This window comes from Carassius carassius, chromosome 38 (assembly GCF_963082965.1).
Source record: "Carassius carassius chromosome 38, fCarCar2.1, whole genome shotgun sequence".
NCBI lineage: Eukaryota > Metazoa > Chordata > Actinopteri > Cypriniformes > Cyprinidae > Carassius > Carassius carassius.
In genome coordinates, this window is record NC_081792.1 from 10,972,398 (window position 1) to 10,993,116 (window position 20,719).

At 36.8% G+C, this 20,719-nt stretch overlaps 1 protein-coding gene across 1 annotated transcript; it reads left to right on the forward strand.

Moving 5' to 3' along the window:
* The first annotated feature begins 2,767 nt into the window (after positions 1-2,767).
* On the forward strand, positions 2,768-16,529 carry LOC132119297 (colorectal mutant cancer protein-like). Its single transcript, XM_059529136.1, has 14 exons — positions 2,768-2,946; positions 6,026-6,160; positions 6,259-6,389; positions 7,658-7,821; positions 7,892-8,101; positions 9,218-9,441; positions 11,095-11,235; positions 11,465-11,532; positions 11,612-11,723; positions 12,491-12,719; positions 13,576-13,734; positions 13,957-14,054; positions 14,130-14,252; positions 16,259-16,529. Exons 1-14 carry the CDS (start codon positions 2,840-2,842, stop codon positions 16,422-16,424), a joined length of 2,067 nt encoding a protein of 688 aa, XP_059385119.1. The 5' UTR covers positions 2,768-2,839; the 3' UTR covers positions 16,425-16,529.
* The last annotated feature ends 4,190 nt before the right edge of the window (positions 16,530-20,719 follow it).

Genomic DNA, 20,719 nt, shown 5'->3' on the forward strand with positions numbered 1-20,719 from the left:
CAACTCAAATTATGAATCTTGTGTATTAAATAAATTCAATGCACACAGTCTGAAGAAGTTTAAGGGGCCGTTCACAAATCGCGCCTAAAAAACGCGTGGAAAACGCCAGGCGTGCCGCTTTCTCCTTCCTTCCAAAGCTCTCAGACAGTTGAGCCCATAGACAGTAAAAGAAATGGACACAGCGGCCCCATTGGAACTCAATTGAGACAAGTGAAGTCCATTTTTAGCACTTCCGTAAAGTTATTCACTGTCAAAGTGATGCCAAAATGAATGGGAGTCAATGGGATGCTAACGCAAGTGAAGTTCTGCTACAAGATGGCGGCACGCGGCCGACTTCAACTTCCGGTCGACTTCCTTCCCGCCTGGTTGCGCCCCTGAGGCATCTGCCGTTGCTAAGCAACCATGACGCACTCTCTCCATGAAGACGCGGAAATTTCAGCAAACGATAAATGGATTTGCAGCACTAAAAATCGCTTGCAGTAGCTCTGCTACTAAATTTATTTCAAAATGGCAATCCATATACAGCTATGGTCAGCTGTTCCTTCATCTTGGCTGAGCTTTTAATGTAGTTATGGGAAAGGATGAAGCTGATTGATTAGTTCTTGTCACATGACCCGCGGTGCGCTTGCTGTAATTCCACGTCGCTTCCATTCGAACTTGAGCGCAAAAGACGCGATATGTGAATGGCTCCTAAGTCTTTGGTACTTTTAATTGTGATGATTTTGGCTCACATTTAACAAAAACCCACCAATTCACAATCTCAACAAATTAGAATAGTTCATAAAACCAATAAAATAAAATAAAAAACATTTTTAGTGAATTGTTGGCCTTCTGGAAAGTATGTTAATTTACTGTACATGTACTCAATACTTGGTCCTTTTGCTTTAATTACTGCCTCAATGTGGCGAGGCATGGAGGTGATCAGTTTGTGACACTGCTGAGGTGGTCTGGAAGTCCAGGTTTCTTTGACAGTGACCTTCAGCTCATCTGCATTTTTTGGTCTCTTGTTTCTCATTTTCCTCTTGACAGTAGCCCATAGATTCTCTCTGGGGTTCAGGTCTGGTGAGTTTGTTAGCCAGTCAAGCACACCAACACCATGGGCATTTAACCAACTTTTGGTGCTTTTGGCAGTGTGGGCAGGTGTCATAATACAAGAAGCGGAAGCAATGATGCAAGTGACTATTTATTGAGAGTCAAAAGACACAAGAAGTACTGGAACTCGGGTGGGCTGGTGGCGCAGGGACTAGATGGTCAGCGTGCTGGTGAAGACAGGTGACGGTGAATATCCAGACGAGATGAGACGACCACAAAGACACCGAACAGGAACTCGATTCCGGAAGAGGACTGGAACGGCACACGATGACACACACTGAGGACACCCAAACAACGATCTGACAAAGAGAGGAGAGTGCAATGAGTCTTTATAGGTGAGTGAACTGGCAGCAGCTGATGCGGGGAATGAGATCAGCTGCCGTACTGATCAACAGGAACGAGCGGTCACGCCCACTCACACACACCCACACACACACACACACACACACACACACAGAATAACAAATACACGAGACACGAAGAAAACAGTGAATTCATGAACCGTGACAGCAGGTGCCAAACCTGCTGAAAAATGAAATCAGCATCTTCAAAGCCACTCCTTCCACTCAACTTTCTGTTAACATGCTTGGATACAGCAATCTGTGAACAGCCAGGTTCTTTGGCAATGAATGTTTGTGGCTTACCCTCCTTGTGAAGGGTGTCAATGATTGTCTTCTGGACAACTGTCAGATCAGCACTCTTCCCCATGATTGTGTAGCCTAGTGGACCAAACTGAGACCATTTTGAAGGCTCAGGAAAACTTTTGCAGGTGTTTTGAATTGAATAGCTGATTGACATGTCACCATATTCTAATTTGTTGAGATGAATTTGTGGGTTTTTGTAAAATGTGAGCCAAAATCATCACAAGTAAAAGAACCAAAGACTTAAACTTCTTCAGACTGTGTGCACTGAATTTATTTAATACACGAGTTTCACAATTTGAGTTGAATTACTGAAATAAACAAACTTTTCCACGACATTCTAATTTATTGAGATGCACCTGTATAAACTAATAATACAAATTTATAACTATTAATAATTTATAATTATAGTTTTATATGTGACACATTTGATAACAGTTTGTTTAAATGAATGTGTTACTTATACACACACACACACACACACACACACACACTCACACACACACACACACACACACACACACACACACACACACACACACACACACACACACACACACACACACATATATATATATATATATATATATATATATATGAATGTTTATTGCATTCTTTTAAACACACACACACATATACTGTATATATAGCATTGTTTTAGTGTTTTCCAAATGTTTTTTTGTTTTTTTACAACTTTAGAGCCATAATTTAAATAATAATCCCTAAACTATGTGGTCTTTATTTAAAATGACTGTTTCATGTATATACACATACAGCTTCTCCAAACCAGAGCCTAAATGATTGTTATGGAAATTTCAGTCTTTTTAAGTAATTTTTTTCTAAAACCATGTCACTAAATAATACAGCACTTTATATGATGATTAAAATGTAAAATATAAATAATTTATTTATAAACAGTAAGATTTATCAAATAATCTCATACAGAGATAGAGAGTCAAAAATAACCCAAACAGGAAGAGATCTAAGAAGACAGTGGGTGGAGACAACAATCAGGAGATTGAGATTGGGAGCAGGTTTGGCAGTAAAGTGGAGAAGAGCAGGGTTCGATCTGGAGTGCTGAAGCTCTCAAGCAGCGCTGCCTTCACATGCCCAGTGAAGAGAGGAGGAGACACTCAGCTGGATCACACTGGAGCACACTCATTCATCTGCTGAGGAGGACACTACCTGAGACCAGATCAGACGAATCATGGAGGTGAGTTTCTGGAACACTGATGAGATTTATGCACAATCTGAAGCAGAAAAACAGAATTAAGCTTTGTTTTAAACATCGACTTTGTAAAGTGTAGACTGTTTTACCAGAATTGCTTTTTAAGTATTGAATATAGAGCATACTTCAGCAGAAATCAAGAGAGCTTTAGTTGCAAAATGTAATTTGTAGCAGTGCTGAGAACTTATAATAGTCACCACTTTCAAACTAACCTCAACTCCTGGCAGATCTTCAGCAAGCGAGGTCCTGAAACCATGTAGTTAGATTATATTTATAACTGAATGCTTTTCTCACAATGAGCGACATCATGCAGCAGTAGCAGGAAGTGCAGTTTCAGGATGTGCCTGTTTCCTCCTTTTCCTCCCCTCTGAACAAAAGGGTGATGTGGAAAACAACCCATATTGTTTGATATGGCATCATCATGAGTTTGTTTTGATGTATAAAGAGAGAGAAAAATATTTTAGATTATACAACAATAGATATACATTCAAAATGAAGACTGCATACTATTTGGTAGCTGTTAATGTTCAGTGTCAGCTCTTCTTCACACATGTAATAAAAATCACTTTGATATTTAAATGACATTGCAAATAGTGAATTTAGTTCTGAGAAAGCCCAAGCATCATTTGTTTGTAAATGCCACTTGAGGGTTTTCCACACTGCACTTAACCCCAAGTTACAAAAGCCTGCTCCGGAGCAGTGGTGTTAATCCTACACTGCAGAGCTAAACTGTGCAGGAACCACGTCATGTTAGAATGGTTCAGCAACAGACATCCAATCAAAGGCCTCATTTTCACACGCTTTGGACAGTCACGGAAACAGGCTAGCAACATGCTAGTAACTTCCCAATCATGCTATCGACATACTAGTTACTTGCTAATAATGCTAGCAACATGCGAGTAAATTCCCAATCATGCTAGCGACATACTAGTTACTTGCCAATAATGCTAGCAAAACATGCTAGTAGCATGCTACTCATGCTAGTGACATGCTAGTTGCTTGCTTATCATGCTAGTGATATGCTAGTAGCATGCTAATCACGCGAGCGAAATGCTAGTTAATTGCTAATTATGCTACTGACATGCTAATCACAGTAGCGACATGCAAGTAACTTGCTAATCATGCTAGCGACATGCTAGTTTCTTGCTGATCATGCTAACGACATGCTAGTTACTTGTAATTATGTTAGTGACATGATTGTAGCATGATAATCATTCTAGCGACATTCTAGTTACTTGTTAATATGTTAGCAACATCCTAGTTATTTGCTAATCATGTAAGTGACATGCTAGTAGCATGCTAATCATGTTAGTGACATGATAGTTACTTGTTAATCAGGAACCACTTTATATTAAGTGGCCTTAACTACTATGTAGTTAAATTTTAATTATTAATTTGGTACAATGCACTTATTGTGTACATACATGTTTTTACATTGTACTTATATTTGAAAAATATCTGCACATAATTACATCTGTAATTAATTTCTGTAATTACATGTATAATTACACGTTGACCCATCCCTTACACCTTAACACACCCTTAAACTTACCCATACCATCAAATCTGTCCCTAACCTTACCTGTTTCCCACCTCAATAGCAGCAAAAAAAAGTTGCAATACAATATGAACACAATAAGTACATTGTATTTTTTTATTGATGTAAGTACATAGTAGTTAAGGCCACTTAATATAAAGTGGGACCGTTAATCATGATAGCAACATGCTAGTTACTTGTTAATCATGCTAGCAACATCCTATTTATTTGGTAATAATGCTAACGACATGCTAGTAGTAGGGCTGGGCGATATATCTAACGATATGATCATGCGAATCTAGTCAGTAAATCTGGTTCCGTGATTACAGCTAAATCGCCATCACCTGCTTTTAAATGGAGCGTCATTTAATAGACAGAGCCGTAGATCACTTACCAGCTACACAATATCGTGTTCATTATCGAAGGCGATTCATCTGGGATAATGAACGCAATATTGTGTAGCTGGCAATATTGTGTAGCTGTCTATTAAATACCGCTCCAATTATAAGCAGGTGATGGTGATTAAGCGGTAATCACAGAACCAGATTTACTGACTAGATGCGCATGATCTTATCATTAGATATCTCGCCCAGCCCTAGCTAGTAGCATGCTAATCATGATAACGACATGCTAGTTACTTGCTAACCATGCTAACAACATGCTAGTTACTTGCTTATCATCCTAGCAACATGCTGCTAATCATGCTAGTGACATGCTAGTAACTTGCTAATAATGCTATCAACATGCTAATCATGCTAACAGCCTGCTAGTTACTTGGAAATTACTAGTGACATGCTAGTAACTTGCTAATCATGCTAGCGACAGGCTAATCATGCTAACAGCATGCTAGTTACTTGATAATCACTAGTGACATGCTAGCAACTTGCTAATCATGCTAAAAACATGCTAGTAGAATTCTAATAATGCTAGCAACATGCTAGTCACTTGTTAGTCATGCTACCAACATGCTAGTTACTTGTTAATCATGCTAACAACATGCTAATCATGCCAGCAATATGCTAGTAACAGGCTAATTGTAACAACGTAACAACGTTCGTAGTCACGGGAAGAAGGAAGGCGGGAACTGGCGAACATTTAAATAAATCTTTAATAATAAAATAAACACAAAACCAAAACACAAAATAAACCCCCGACATGGTCCTCTCTCACCTTTCACTGTCATCTTTTATCCTTCCGGAGCTCCTCCGTGGGACTTGAGACCGGTGTGTAGTACAGGTGTAGCTCATTATCATTAACTCCACCGGCCTCACTCCGTTCCCACGGCTCTCGGCCCCGCCCCTCTCGTCACACTAATCATCTTAAAAACATGATAATCATATTAGAAACATGTTATCTACTTTAAAATGACCCAGGGTTAACTATTTGAACTGTGAAAAGCCCTTTTCGTATCTAATGAAAGTGTTTAAAGACTTTTTGGGCCTTTGTAGAGTGTCATCCCAACCAAACTCAAGTCTGATTTAAAATGAAGACTGGTTTTGCACATTTTCTTGCAATATTTCACATAAGTGTCAAGTTCCAGCAGAGCTCGGACAGTCTGGTGTCAGTGGACTCTGAACTGGCGCAGTGTGAGACGGAGGTCAACATATTACTGAAGATCATTTCTGACCTCAACAGAAAAATGGACTCCCTACAAATACCACGGTAACCCCTGCCTCCAACAATTGCAAACTAAATATATATATATATATATATATTTTTTTTTTTCTGTACACTATGTGAAAAGGTCTGTGTTCTCACAGAGAGATGAAAGCGTCTGAGAGTCCAGTCCGTGTCAGTGGGAGCGTCCCGCAGCAGGGCTCAATCCTCACAGTGGTGGACGCTGGCACAGCATCTGTAGAGTCCAAGACCAAGAACGTCTGCAGGGACTCAGGCATGTTGTGTTTATTCAATGCCTCATCGTCCATCACAGTAAATGCTGTGTCCGAACCGACAGCCTGCTATTTACTGCACTTTTGGTTCTGCCAGACTTTTGTTTCCAAATGCAAAGCTACTTATTTAAGTTTCTCTGGGCACATTATGACATTTACACATGCAAGCATGTTTTTCTAAATTAAGACTCCTGAGAAATTGTATACTTTTTTATGTTAGGAAGAAATAAAACACTAAAAATAAAAAAACTTAAGTAATCTATGATTTGTGTTCATAATGGTGTGCAAACAACTAAAAAGTTATTTTTTATTTATCATAATGATGATATTATTCTTGTTTTTGTTAATAATAATAATAATAATAATAATAATAATAATAATAATAATACTTTTGATTTAATATTAAAATAATAATCATAAAAGATTTGCTCATAAAAATGCTTAATGTTCAACATAACTATGTGGTGTTTTACCATGAACTTTGATGTTTTGTTTTTTTGTTTGTTTTGTGAGAATGAATATGGATGAAGTCAGGAGGGAATAATAATACTAAAAAACAAATACATAGTAATTTATAACTTGCTGTCATAATGGAATACCTGCATATAAAACGTTATTTATTATTATTATTATTATTATTATTATTATTATTATTATTATTATTATTAATAGTAGAATTAATCATTACCATCATAATAATAATATTTTTTCTCGTTTTAATAATAAAATAATTATCCAAATTTTTATATCATACTTATTTTATAATAATAATTATCATTAATGTTATTATCATTAATGTTAATACTAACAAGGTTCAACGTCATTAGGGGTGTTTTGCCACATTTTCTTTTGATGAGTTTTTTTTTAAGAATGAATATAATAATATCATAATATCAATGAATTCAGTTTTCCTCATAATGGAGTGCAAACACCTAAATAGCTCTTTATGAAAAACGTATTTAATCATCATCATCATCTTAAAAAAAAAAAAAAAAAAAAACTTTCTACAGAATAAACTATACAGAATAAACAGAATGATGTATGATAACTGTAATTCAGTAATAAAATAATAAATCAAAAAATGTATCCAAGTAAGAATTTGGCTCATAACTAATTATAATAAATAATTGATACAAATATAAATGTTGTATATAATAATAAACATCATTAATGGTGTTTTATCACATTTTCCTTAATATTTTGCTTTAATATTTTGTTTATTAAGTGCATCTGAATAATTATTATACTGCATAACTTGGTTTTTGCACAGGGGGCAGCAGTGAGCTTTGGAAGGAGCTGCAGAGAGTTGTGTCTGCTCTTGAGGCCTCCAGTGGTCAGGGGAGGAACATGCTCAGGCCGCAGACTCAGGACGCGGAGACCATCCGGGCGAAGCATCTCTCTGCAGCCCGCGAGAGATGGGTCCAGGCCACACAGGTGCTGATGTAGCTCTCGCTGTGTGTGCACCTGAACTTCCTTCAGCTCTGATGTGTGTGATCTGCCCCAGGTGCTGGAGGAGATGGAGAGGGATTTGGGGATCTCATACCCCTCTGCTCTGCCCCCTGGTGAGAGACGTCAGTATCAGAGAGATGTTCTCTCTCTCTATAAACACAACCAGGACCTCAGCGCCTGCTTGAAGAGCCGACAGGGAGAGCTTGAGGGAACTGAAAGAACGCTGATGGATCTTGAGGAGGAGAAAAAGTGGCTACAGGAAAAGGTTGATTGGGAGAGTCCTAATCAATCATTAACAGAACAAATGTTTACATTTTCAATCATAAAACTCATTTACTACTATAGATCTACTGTAAAATTGGCATCTGGTATAGGACATCAATTAATAGTTCCATAAATAGACATATAGTGAAATATTACAAATATATTACAAAATGATAGAATTAGTATATCAACAAGTGATTTAATTATTGGCAATAATGATAACAACAATACTTTTGTTGTTTTAATAAAATAATATTTTTGGATGATAATAAAAATTATTTGTAATTATATTAATGATAATAAGGTTAAAATTAAAAAAATCATTAGTGGTGTTTTGCCACATTTTGTTTTGATGAGGTTTTGTGTGTGTGTGAGCATGACAGTAAATATGGATGTTGGGAGAACATTATAATAATAATAAATAAATAAAAACTTTTATGGATTTTCTTCATAATTGAGTACAAACATCTAAAAAGTTCTTTATTGATAACTTATTTAATAATAATCACCGCCACCATCATCATCATCATCACCATCAACATCAGCATATATTTAAAAAATACTTTTTCTACATAATGAACTAAAGAATAATCATGATTAATTATTTTAATAAACAACTGTAAAAATGCAGTGTAGTATACTATATTAATTAATTTTGCCATATATAGACATATAATACATTAAAATAAGTCTTCATATAATTATATTAGAATATTATTTCATATTTTAAAGTCCATATGCAACTGCAATAAAATAAGATAAAATAATAACATAAACATTGTATATCAGAGTAAAAATATTATTTATATTGTTAATATTGAATAATATAAAATTAATATATACACTATTACATACTTATTCATTTTAAAGAGTAGCTTTAACTGTTATATAGTGCATTTTTAGCAATCATAAATAATGTGCTGTTGGGCCAACACTGAAATAAGTTAAATACTTTTACAATGATATATATAGATAGATCAGCTGATCAAAACTAAATTCCTTAGCTTAAGATTTAATGAAACAATGTTCATTAGGCATTAAAACACAATCTGATTTCTTAATTCAGCTATATAATTATAATCTCATAACTTGTGTTAATGCACTCATGTTTTGGCAGGTAGTGGACCTGAAGAGGAGATGGCTGTATGGAGTGAGTCGTTCTCCTCCTGTTAGTCCATCGTTGTCCTCCAGTCGAACTTCGAGCCCTTGCTTTTCCTCTCCTCCATATCCCGGATCCCCTTTGCTGTCCCGCAAACTTCCCAGCGGCTTCAGGCCGGACTCCCCTCCGTCTCCCTGCACTGTCGATTCTGTGCTTCAGGCTGAAATCAATAAGCTGCAGAGGTGAGAGATCAAATGGTTTTGTTACTCTATATTGAGTATATATACACTGGCCATGATCTGCATCCAAAGACAACACCACCTTAACATACTGAACTGTGGTTGACAAATCTCCTGTCATCTCAAAATGGTTGTTAACTGGTTGATTTTAACTCTTGGTAGCTTCAGAAGCTGTAATAATGAACAAAATCCTGTCGTCCAAATATTCCTGAAACTGATTCAAATATAGAATCTTACTGAGACCAAGTTATTATGCCTCAACTTGACCATTTAAGTGTATTTAAAGCACATCTAGACAGGATTGTTATATGCAACTGTTTTGATAGAGGGAAACAAGATACATTTCTACTTAGAACATTATTTGTTCTTCAGACATTCTTCTTTATATATATTAAGTATCATCTGTACGCAAAGTGAGCTACTGTCACGATCATCAGCTGTAGTGCCCATGAACTCCTATAGAGGGCACTCCACTCAGGACTCTGGCATCTTCTATTTCCATTCCCAACTCCATTTCCCATAATCCAGTGCTTAGGGCTAATCACAACCAGGTGTTCCCCATTAGTTCTGTTTAGTTCTGTCTAGCATTTCAGAGTGTTTTCCATGTGTTTGTTCCTTCTGTGTCTGATCTTAGATTGTTTATACCGACTCTGATTCTCTGCTGCCTGCCCCGACCTCTGCTTGTTACTGTAACTGATTCTGTATATCCCTGACAAACCTGACGCTGTTCTACGATCTCTGCCTGTATAACCATTCTCTTATTAAATATACTGCAAATGGATCCGAACGTCTCTGACTCATCGTTACAGCTACATTTGGTTTACGACCATTGAAAATCGTAATATTCAACAATTTAGACATCTCCATGTCTCTAAGATTGAACCATGCAGGGCTTTAAAATTAAAATTGAAATGGAATGTTTAAGAACTAGAATCTAAAAGCATATAAAGATAACTTCAGTTACTGTAACTTGAGTTACAGGCATGACTTTGGAAAAATAATATTTATTTTAAAGTTTTTATAGAGTGAAACAAGATAAATTTTTAGTTTCAGTATTATTATTTTTTTTTTAAAAACTATATTTAAAAGAAAAAAGTATCATCTGTATGCAAAGTGACCCACATCTGGTTTTTGACCTCTGAAAATGTGTACAATTCAACAATTTATTGCAAAGAAATCCCTATAGCTCTGAAATTAACCATTGGGGCTTTAAAAATGAAAATAATGGGAGAAAAATGTTTAAGGACTAAAGTCTAAAAGGGCATGAAGATGTCTTTGATAAGTGTTGAGTTGCAGGCATGCACATTTCAGGAAAAAACACAAGCAAAGATTGCTAATGTCAATAGATTTTACTAATAGACCCACCAGTCTTTGTTCAAAAATTAAATAATGATGCCGGCATCTTTCTAAAGTCATTTCAACACCCTGTTATTTGGCTTCAAATCTCAGGGTAAAATTGACCCCTTCTACAAAATAGTGGATTACTTTGTAAACATACAGTACATTCAGTAAACTATTTATGTTTGTTTTTCTTGAGAAAAGCCGGTGAAGTTTCAAAAATTTGTTCGATTGGTTTTCCTCAACCCTAATGATTGAATATTGTTTGAACGCTGGAACTGTTGAATCTCTTCTTACAGCTGTGTTTTCTCTGAGCAGGTGTTTGGAGCGACTGAAGGCTCGGAATGAGCGTCTGAATGCAGCGCTGGTCAAAAGGAAAGGAGAATCGGAGCAGCTGAGCATGAGTCTTAGCCGGCAGGAGGCAGACAGCTCGGCTCTACACATGGCTCTGGCGTACTGGTGTGCTGCTGTCTTAACCTCTGTTTCCCACCACAGCACATGAGCATAAAATCACCACCGAACCAGGATCAGTGCTTAGCCACTTGTCTATATCATGATGGTTTCTAAAACTGATCCTGAAAGTGTTTTCTTGATTCTTTTTGACATTGGAAACCTTGACCTTTGTTGTCTAAGATTGGCAGGTGTGTGTGTGTGAGTGGTATGCTGATACTGGCTCTTTGATTGACAGTGAGGAGTGTGAGGAGGCTTACAGAGACCTGCTGTCCCTGTGCGAAGCCAGAAAACAACAGAATACAGGTGCTGCACACTCTTTGAGTTACAGCTCGTGAAAGTGCAACTGCACACATATAAATACATTGGTGTTTTTTCCTTACAGAAACAATTAGCACACCAAAGTCTGACCTCGCAAAGTCAACAGATGAGATCTTGTACAAAGGCGAGACATCCTCCAGTCCACCAGAGGGCACTGCTGAGACCAGACCATACAGGTTATTGCTTTATATACAGTCCCTTATGATGAATTTTGCATGTTCATGATGTCCACAAGAATTAGGGTGTCCTGTTTGAGGTGCTGTATTATTTCACCAAAGTTTTTAGAGAAGGATCTCATTAGCTTAGGGTGGCATTTGGGACAGAGCCTTAGTTAGACAGAGATATCAAAGGCTGATCCTCAATTTGTTTTCTATACGTCCCATGTAGCCTACAATACAATAGCATACAATATTAAGGTTAGTGCATTGAAAATTGTGTGCTGTATCCCGATTCCATTCTTCTGCTATGTACTAAAAGTACTTTGACACTTTATGAGTAAGTACATGATTATGAGTTGGAAAAATAATGCATGTGAGTATTGGGACACCACCATGTCTTAAAATTCAACTTCGATAAGACAGCAGCAGCCTTTGTTACAGTTTTTACCGTTTGAGAGTGTATGTAAATGTTACCATCTAGCTAAATTATCTAACTTTAAGCTTAATTGAAAAATGAAGCTATTTTATAATCTTTTTGGTTCTTTAGTGCATCACATGAATAAATATCTCATCTGCACACCACTGGCATGATTGGTTTGCAGCTTGATTCTGAGAGCAAGTATCTCAGGTTATTTCAGTCCTATTTAGATTAATTACACGGACTTAACATGCAATTACATTTCCAAACCAATCGTTCAATCCACTTAATTTGGTCTGATAATGACATTATCTGACATCTCCTTAGATCTGAAAATCCTCTCTCACTCTTTTTCCTTGAACTGCAGCTTGTCAGAAAAGGAGTTTGAGGACAAGGCTGGTGTAATTCTGCAAAGGATCTCCAGGCTGAAGCAGGACAGGGCCGCTGTTTGTATCCCGCAGCAGGGCGAAGCAGGAGAGGGCAAGATCAGTCCTGACACTGGCACACTCGCAGGGGTCAGAGGTCGTGCCAGTTCACTTTCCAAAAACACCAAAGAGGAGAAAGCAGCTCTACTGTATGAGCTGGTGACAGTCAGGGTGAGCCACATGATATTTTACTGTATATATTCAGAACCAGTTTTAAACCTGATGTGTGTTAGAGGATGAAAACATGTATACCGGTATGTCAAAAATCGGTCATAAAATATTATATATTATACAAAAATACATTCATTTTCAGGATTTTAATCCTTTAAATGTCAGTTTGTTTACATAATGCCAGAGCTTTTTCCCCCTTATTTTAAATTCAGATTATTTTTGGAATATTACTGTCTTGGATATGTCAATTATAAGCAACAACATTAATTTTGATGCATTATAAAAACAACGACAAAAAACTAAACCATTTATTTGTTTCCAAGCGTCTACCATTCACACAAACGCACACACATTTCTCAGTACACAATCTGATATCAATATCAGTACATTCCCCATACAATTACAATTACATAATTTAAATTGTGTAAAGAAAGTGAGTATTTCTCTATAGGAATAACCTCAGAAAATGAGTAAACAGGTGGAAAAAAAGGATTTTCAAAAAATCTGACACCTTAATGACAGAATCAAAGCCTGTTACCAAAGAATGCATAAGAGCACTGAGATTAAATATAGGGGTTCATGGGTTTCAATGGGGACATTTTTGTCCTTCGGGTATAAAAAATACACAGATCTTGAATACATATCCCAGATTTATGAAAGGAAATGAGTGTGAAATATTAAAATTCCAACATTTTCACAAAATGAATGCATTTTGCATTAAAACCGCCAAAATGATCAAAAAGAAAAAGACAAAAATGTCACTATGGATGCACAAGGGTTGCACTCATATATGTTATGCATGTAATGCAATACAGTTTCGTCAGGATTTCTCTTTTCCTGATTTAATTTTGCTCAGGAGGAGATGTCAGAGGTGCGTGGGAATCTCCGGCTCCTGGAGAAAGAGAGGCGGTGTTTGGACCTAGCACTGATGGTCCAGAGTGCCCAGGATTCTGCTGGTGCTCTGATCCTGGACAGTCTGCGAGATGAGCTCGGGGAGAGGAGAGCCACCCAGCAGGTGCTTTGAAATGTGTGACCTAGTGTTGTCAAAAATACAGGCACTTCTGTACTAAGTCAATACTTACATTTTCATAACATACTGATACCAGTCGTTCCACACTGGCTGTGATGGTCAACAGAAAGTTGTGAGTTACAATGTGTCGAACTACCAGATGCTTAATCTCCTCTTGCTATCATAAAGCTTCAGAACTGAAAGTGATATGCCTGGTCTCGGTTGTAGAGAATTGCTGAAAATCTGGCAAAACTAGAAGATGGAGGGGGAATACCTGGTCCTCGGAATCACTCCATCCTAAGAGAACTACAAGCAACACTGCAAAGGTAGGAAAAACATCAAAGCACATCAGACACTCACGAAGAAGAGTCGATCAGTGGAGGTTCTACTTCCTGTTGCAGGGAACAGTCACTGAGGAAGAGAGTGGCGACTCTACGTGAGTCGCTGGACTCGGCGCTCACAGACAGCACCACTCAGAGGAGGATCAACAGAGAGGAGATTGCACGCCTCTCCCGCTACCACAAGTAATCCCAAACTACATCACAACACTTTCATTAGCATAAGAAGTAGAGTGTCTGCAGCCGCATGATTGTCATAGTAACAACTTATATAGTCACATGTTCACACCATTTACAACCAAGGTCTAATATACCTGTATAAAGCCCCACAGTCCCAAGCTACCCCAAGAGGCGAGCTGTCAAATCACTTTTATATAATACAGATTTTGTAAAAGCAGCTTCATAGAGATAAATAGTGAAATTGCAGAATCAGTTATTATGGAAACCCCACTATGAAGACAGTTCAGATTCTGCTGTAAAGCAGCTCTGAAAGACAGTAGTGTCATTATTAAGCTCAAGTCAATTCAGTGTTGTTCAGCTCAGATGAATTGTATTTTCAGTTTGATCATGACTTCTGCTGCTCACGATTTCTTAAAGGGGTCATCTAATACTGCAAAAAAAGAAAACATTATTTTGTGTATTTGGTGTGATGCAATGTGTTTATGTGGTTTAAGGTTAAAAAACACATTATTTTCCACATACTGTACATTATTGTTCCTCCTCTATCCCCCGCCGTTCTGAAAACGCATTAATTTTTACAAAGCTCATCGGTCTAAAATGCAAGGTGTGCTCTGATTGGTCAGCTATCTGGTGCTTTGTGATTGTACGAATACCTCAAGTGTGTGATGGAAATATTACATCCCTTAACACTGTGATGCCGTCTCCCAATGTGACGAGACAAAAACAATAAAACCGATTACAAATGAGGCATTTGTTGCATTCAGTGGGGACATAATTACTGATTATAATGACTTATACTGTCTTTTTACGTGTTGCGTATCATGCTGCATAAACAAAACACATGTCTGCATTTGTGATCGAAGAAACGACAAACAACAAGCTCTACTCTACACTGCTCAAAACTTGTGTTTGAATCATCCGTGGCAAATCCTTTACATATGAAAACATACTTACAGACCGTGAGTCAGAATCAGCAGACTTGTTATTGTTGTTATTGCCCCACTTTATAGAAACAGCCTTTGAGCACAGCCGGCATTGTAGACTACTCTCCCAGGAAAAAGTCCTCCCAAAAATGTGCAGCATACATCTGAATATTTGGGTTGACCTGTTCTGGAACAGTTTGGTAGATACAATTTAACCACTGATTTCTAGTTTTGTCCTTTTTCGGAAGGCTAAACAAAGTGGTTTTGCTTTCACATCGACACACAAACCATCTCTAAGACATGGCGGCGGCAACAACAACACTACAGCGAGAATCAAAGTTACGCCTTCTTTCTTTGCGTGAACATTTGGGCGGTGTTATGCAAATCTCCCCACATAGTGACATAGACATGTGGGAGTGTTTAAACAAGGTGTTTTTAGGAGGGTGCGGACGAGCCAAAATTTTTATAAAGAATATCTCTTTGGGTTTTAGACTTTAGTCTTGGCAACTTTAGGATTTTAAAAACTATCTATGCACAAACAGCTTGTGACACTCCAAAGAGAAAGCAAAACTTGAAAAAACATCATATGACCCGTTTAAACATAATTATTTGTGATGTTTATTTATCCTAAAAAGATATTTTAATTTGCCATTTGCATTATCTTGCATTGGTAAAATGACCCCACAAGCTTTTGTGGTAGTGGCTACCAGATATCAATGGTTTAAATCCCCCAATCAGAGCTTTTTCCATAAATCAGTATGCTTTCTGCCCAATGGGTTACTTAGTCTTCATAACCTGGCATTACGGAAAAAGGTTGATGAGTTGAAAACACACGTAAGCTGGAGTTTAGTGGTCTAAAGTGTAATAGAGCTAGTCTATTTTGTTTCACACAGTCGCTGCAAATCAATCTGCAAGCAAACTATGCAAGTTGATGTTGTTATGTGATTTTGTTTTTGTGCAAAATAATTGTGTAACCATTTAAGACCGATTACAATAGTTACAAAAGTTAGCATTAACATTATCTGTGTACACCTAAATGTCACCAACCCATGTATGCTAGAATAATTACAATATGTTTTTTTCCAACAGTAAAGTCTCAAGCACCTCCAGAAGTTCCCGAAAGAAGCACCAGGAGCAGCTGTGGCGACTGGAGAAGCAAATCACCGTCATGAGCGAACGTCATGCTAAAGAAGAGGCCGAGCTAAGCGCTACACTGGAAGCTATGGAGTGGAAGAGAGAGGAGACCATACTCTAACAGACAATCCTTCTTAGTGTCATCTCATTGACAAACATTTCTAAAGCTAATGTTGATTTTGAGTGAGAGGTTGGGTAAGTACTGGTTTAGAAACACTGAGCAAATAAAATTATACTAAACTAAATATATATAAATTAAATTTACTGTAAAAGATGCACCATTTGGTAATTTAAAGGTAATTGGTTTGCTGGCTATATACTGACACCATCACAAGACCTTGAGTCTGGGTTTTGGGACAGGCCAGCTTTTTCTAGGCCATTACTGATATAACTCTCTATCATCATTCAATATTATACAAATATTTGCTTTTAAGTATTATTAATTTCTTAAGGTGTACAGCTATGCGTATGTGAAATATTGCAAGCTCATTTTGTAATTTCTTTTTATAATATAAAATATTGTCATTTTAATATTCATTTTAAAGTTGTTTTTTGACATGATGAATAAAACAGGCCTCATTACAGTTTTGACAGTGAACTGGTAGTTTACTGTACAAAAGCAGAAACACTGTCATAACACAATTTAAAATGAATTTAATATGCATCGATGGAGATCGCTATACAAATGTGTACAAACTACTATAATATAATTATAGTAAACTAAAACTAAATACACACACACAAACACACACATGTATGTATAAAACATTTCAGCAAGGTGACATTTGTCATTTTCATTTAGTTTAATTTAGTAATGTGAACTTGTAAAAATGGTGATGTCATGCACGTGTGTATTACACGTTCTGTCTATAGGTATGAAATCAAATATACTTTATTGTGCACAATAACTCTAAGGTAAAGTATATAATGTATATATAATGTATAATGTATACAGTATGTGCACAGACGCCACAGTTTCTTTACAAAGTGACATCGCCAACTACTGGCCTGGCATGCATAATAAACCAGCGTTTTTTTTCTCCATTTCCGCAGATTCCAGTAAACAGGGATCATTTTGTCAAAACTTTTCTAAAATAAAAAGCCGAATAAAATAAATGTTAAGTACATCACTGATGTCAAAACATACCCTAACAACAACAAAAAATTATAAAAAAAAGACAAGAACTCAATAAAAATAATTTAACTAAAATTAAAATAAAATAAAACAGAAAACATACAAATCAAATCTAATTCAAAGTACTATTATAGTATCTCAATGATAGGAAAATAACACTGCGTCGTAACTCTGACCTCTGGAGACCATTCCCTCTTTACGATCAAACCAGCTGCATAATCATTTAAATTTAAAAGTCTCAGAAAAACAGAGATCACAGAAAATGAGTATGTATGTGTGTGTGTGTGTGTGTGTGTGTGTCACTCCCAGCGTGGATCGCTCTTCCTGAAGATTCAGCTTCACGATCGCTCTCACAGTAGAAACAGGGGGAAGGGAGAGACACACAATAGAGAGAGAGGTCAGAGGAGCCGGACTCGCACATTTGTCTTCTCTTTTCACTGATCCACGTCTTTCAGTGTCGCCCGGGCCAGCTGACTGCAGCTGTGGCAAAGGTTGAGTGTCACACCCCGGGGTTAAAGGATTTGCTCTCTGTTGCAGGAGCTGGTGAATAAAGGGGGTCACGGGGTCACATTAAACACAGACCCTGTCTTGAACACGCCTGCTGGGGAAGACCTGAGTTTTAATGATCATTTGGATGAGAGAATGATTACGTCTCCTATTTCGCTGTCCCAAACAAACTGCTCACTTCGACTCTGGGGTGATACTGAATGACGAGATAATCATTCTTGTTTCTCCACAACTAAAATAAAAATAAAATAAAAAAATAAAATAAAATTCCCACAACTTAGTGGTGATCACAGACATTTTTTCACCAGGGTGAAACCTGAAAAATATAAAAACTCCTGGAATCCAATTCATGAAATGCAATTCATTTTAATTCTATATATTTTTAAAATATATATTATTATAAGTTTTAAAAACAAAGCTAGGGCTACAAAGCCTTTGAATATAGTTTTGGACAATGTGGGGGGCCTAGGAGTCAAAATCAAGGATTCAGACCTCAAGTCTTCATGCAACAATTTATTGATACATCATTTTTAACTGTTTGCTACTCACTTAAGATACAGCTGACTGTAAATGCTCACCTAACACAGGAAATGTGACATTTCTGTGAGGACTTAAGTGATTAGATGCACACTGTTTAGAAGCAACATTATTCATAACTGACCCACAGATCTAATTGGCTAATTCCCTCATTCAAATACAACGATCTGTGACATGGAAAGTAAAGGCAAATGTCAAATAAGAGCATGTCACACAAACCCAGCAGCATCTGTGTCGTGTTAAGTGATTTAAGAGCTTTGGGATGCTCCGATCCCTGGGAAAAAACCCACAAAAACAGGAGCTGTCAATCAGAGGGCAGGGCCCCGCCCCCCTCAAAAGAACACACGCACACACACACAGCAGACTCTGACCCACAGGGTTAAGGTCAGCTCATTTACCTTGTCACATTTAAATACGCTTCCCCCTGAACAGCCTGAGTGGACTGTGGCTGGCCGATGCTCTTTTTCTCACAGACGTCAATGCTCTCTTCTTCCTCTCTTCCTCTATTTCTGTTTTCCTCTCATTGGCTCAAGCCCTCCCTTTCATCGCTCTTAACCTCTCACACTCAGCACTTAGCGATAAAACACGCTGCTATTCAGACAAAAAAAGACATTTGACCCTGATCAGATGACTGAACGTGGTTTTTCAGTTCTCTCTTTTATTTCGGTTGTCCGACAGACTATTAAAGGGTGGAAAAATGGGTGAAAACATGCACTCGTTCCAAACCTGCATGAGTGACTTTCTTTAAATGGAACACAGATGGGGACATTAATCAAAAAATTGTTTTGTAATATCAAAATGGTGTTTAAAGGCTACCAGCAGGTAAGTTACTGACACCAATAGTTGGTTTATTGAGAAAGCGTATTGTTTTTACACTTTTACTCTAAACTACTTAATGTTTATTGTGTTTTTTGTATCTTGACAGTGTTTTGGTGAACTAATTCTTCAATAAACATATCAACAATAGACTGAATATGCACACACAGCCTCAACTGACCCCAGACCACCGCGCCGCACACACGCACTGACCTCATGTAAAAGCCTAACTCTGTCTTCCAGTAAGAGACAGATTAAGAGAGTAAGAATCTTAAAGGTGAAAGCAGGGCCTTCAGTGAAGGGAGCAGGTTTGTAATCTCTTTACCCAATGAGACGTCTTCATTGAGAGTATTAGAGCCCACAAAAATCACCCCAGTTGACCTCTTTTCTTTCCCTCTTTCTTTTTCCATCCCCTGCTTTCTCTGTCTAGGCTTGTACTTATAGTGTTGGGTATTTACATGTGCTGATCATTACACTTTCAAAACTGCAACAGAAAATATGGACATCGGCTTCTGCTAAATTGAAATGAACTAGTGTATTTATATACATTTACTGTATCCTAGTGACAAGTTTATCAAATGCAATGGATTGTAATAAAAATGCTCACACAAAAGTTTTGCAATAGTCACTATGAAGCATAACCTACTTTGTAAAAAAGAAAAAAGAAAAGAAAGAAACTATACTTATAATTTTACAGACTTTTCTGCAATAACACCTGTATATATATATGTGTGTGTGTGTGTGTGTGTGTATATATATACAGTACAGACCAAAAGTTTGGAAACAATACTATTTTTAATGTTTTTGAAAGAAGTTTCTTCTGCTCATCAAGCCTGCATTTATTTGATCAAAAATACAGAAACAAATGTAATATTGTGATATATTATTACAATTTAAAATAATTGTTTTTAAATTTATTATACTTTAAATTATCATTTATTTCTGTGATGCAAAGCTGAATTTTTAGGATCATTATCACATGATCCTTTAGAAATTATTCTAATATGATGATTCATTATCAAAGTTGGAAACAGTTCTGCTGCTTAATATTTTTTCAGAACATGTGATACTTTTTAAGGATACTTTGATGAATAAAAAGTAAAAAAAAGGAAGCTATGTAAAATATAAATATTTTGTAATAACAATATGCACTACTGGTCAGTAATTTTTTCTTTCTTTCTTTTTTTTTAAATAAAATCAATACTTTTATTCAGCAAGGATGTGTTAAATTGCTAAAAAGTGATAGTAAAGAAAATATATTATCTGAATATATATTATTAGAAATGTTTTTTTCTTTTGAATAAATGCAGTTCTTTTTAACCTTTTATTCATCAAATATATTAGACAGCAGAACTGTTTCCAACACTCATAATAAATCAGAATATTAGAATGATTCTAAATGATCATGTGATCGACTGATG

Coding starts and splice junctions, on each gene's coding strand:
- LOC132119297 (XM_059529136.1), top strand. CDS start 2,840: ATGCCCAGTGAAGAGAGGAGGAGACACTCAGCTGGATCACACTGGAGC. Junction 2,947..6,025: donor AGATCAGACGAATCATGGAG/GTGAGTTTCTGG, acceptor ATTTCACATAAG/TGTCAAGTTCCAGCAGAGCT. Junction 14,253..16,258: donor CGCCTCTCCCGCTACCACAA/GTAATCCCAAAC, acceptor TTTTTCCAACAG/TAAAGTCTCAAGCACCTCCA.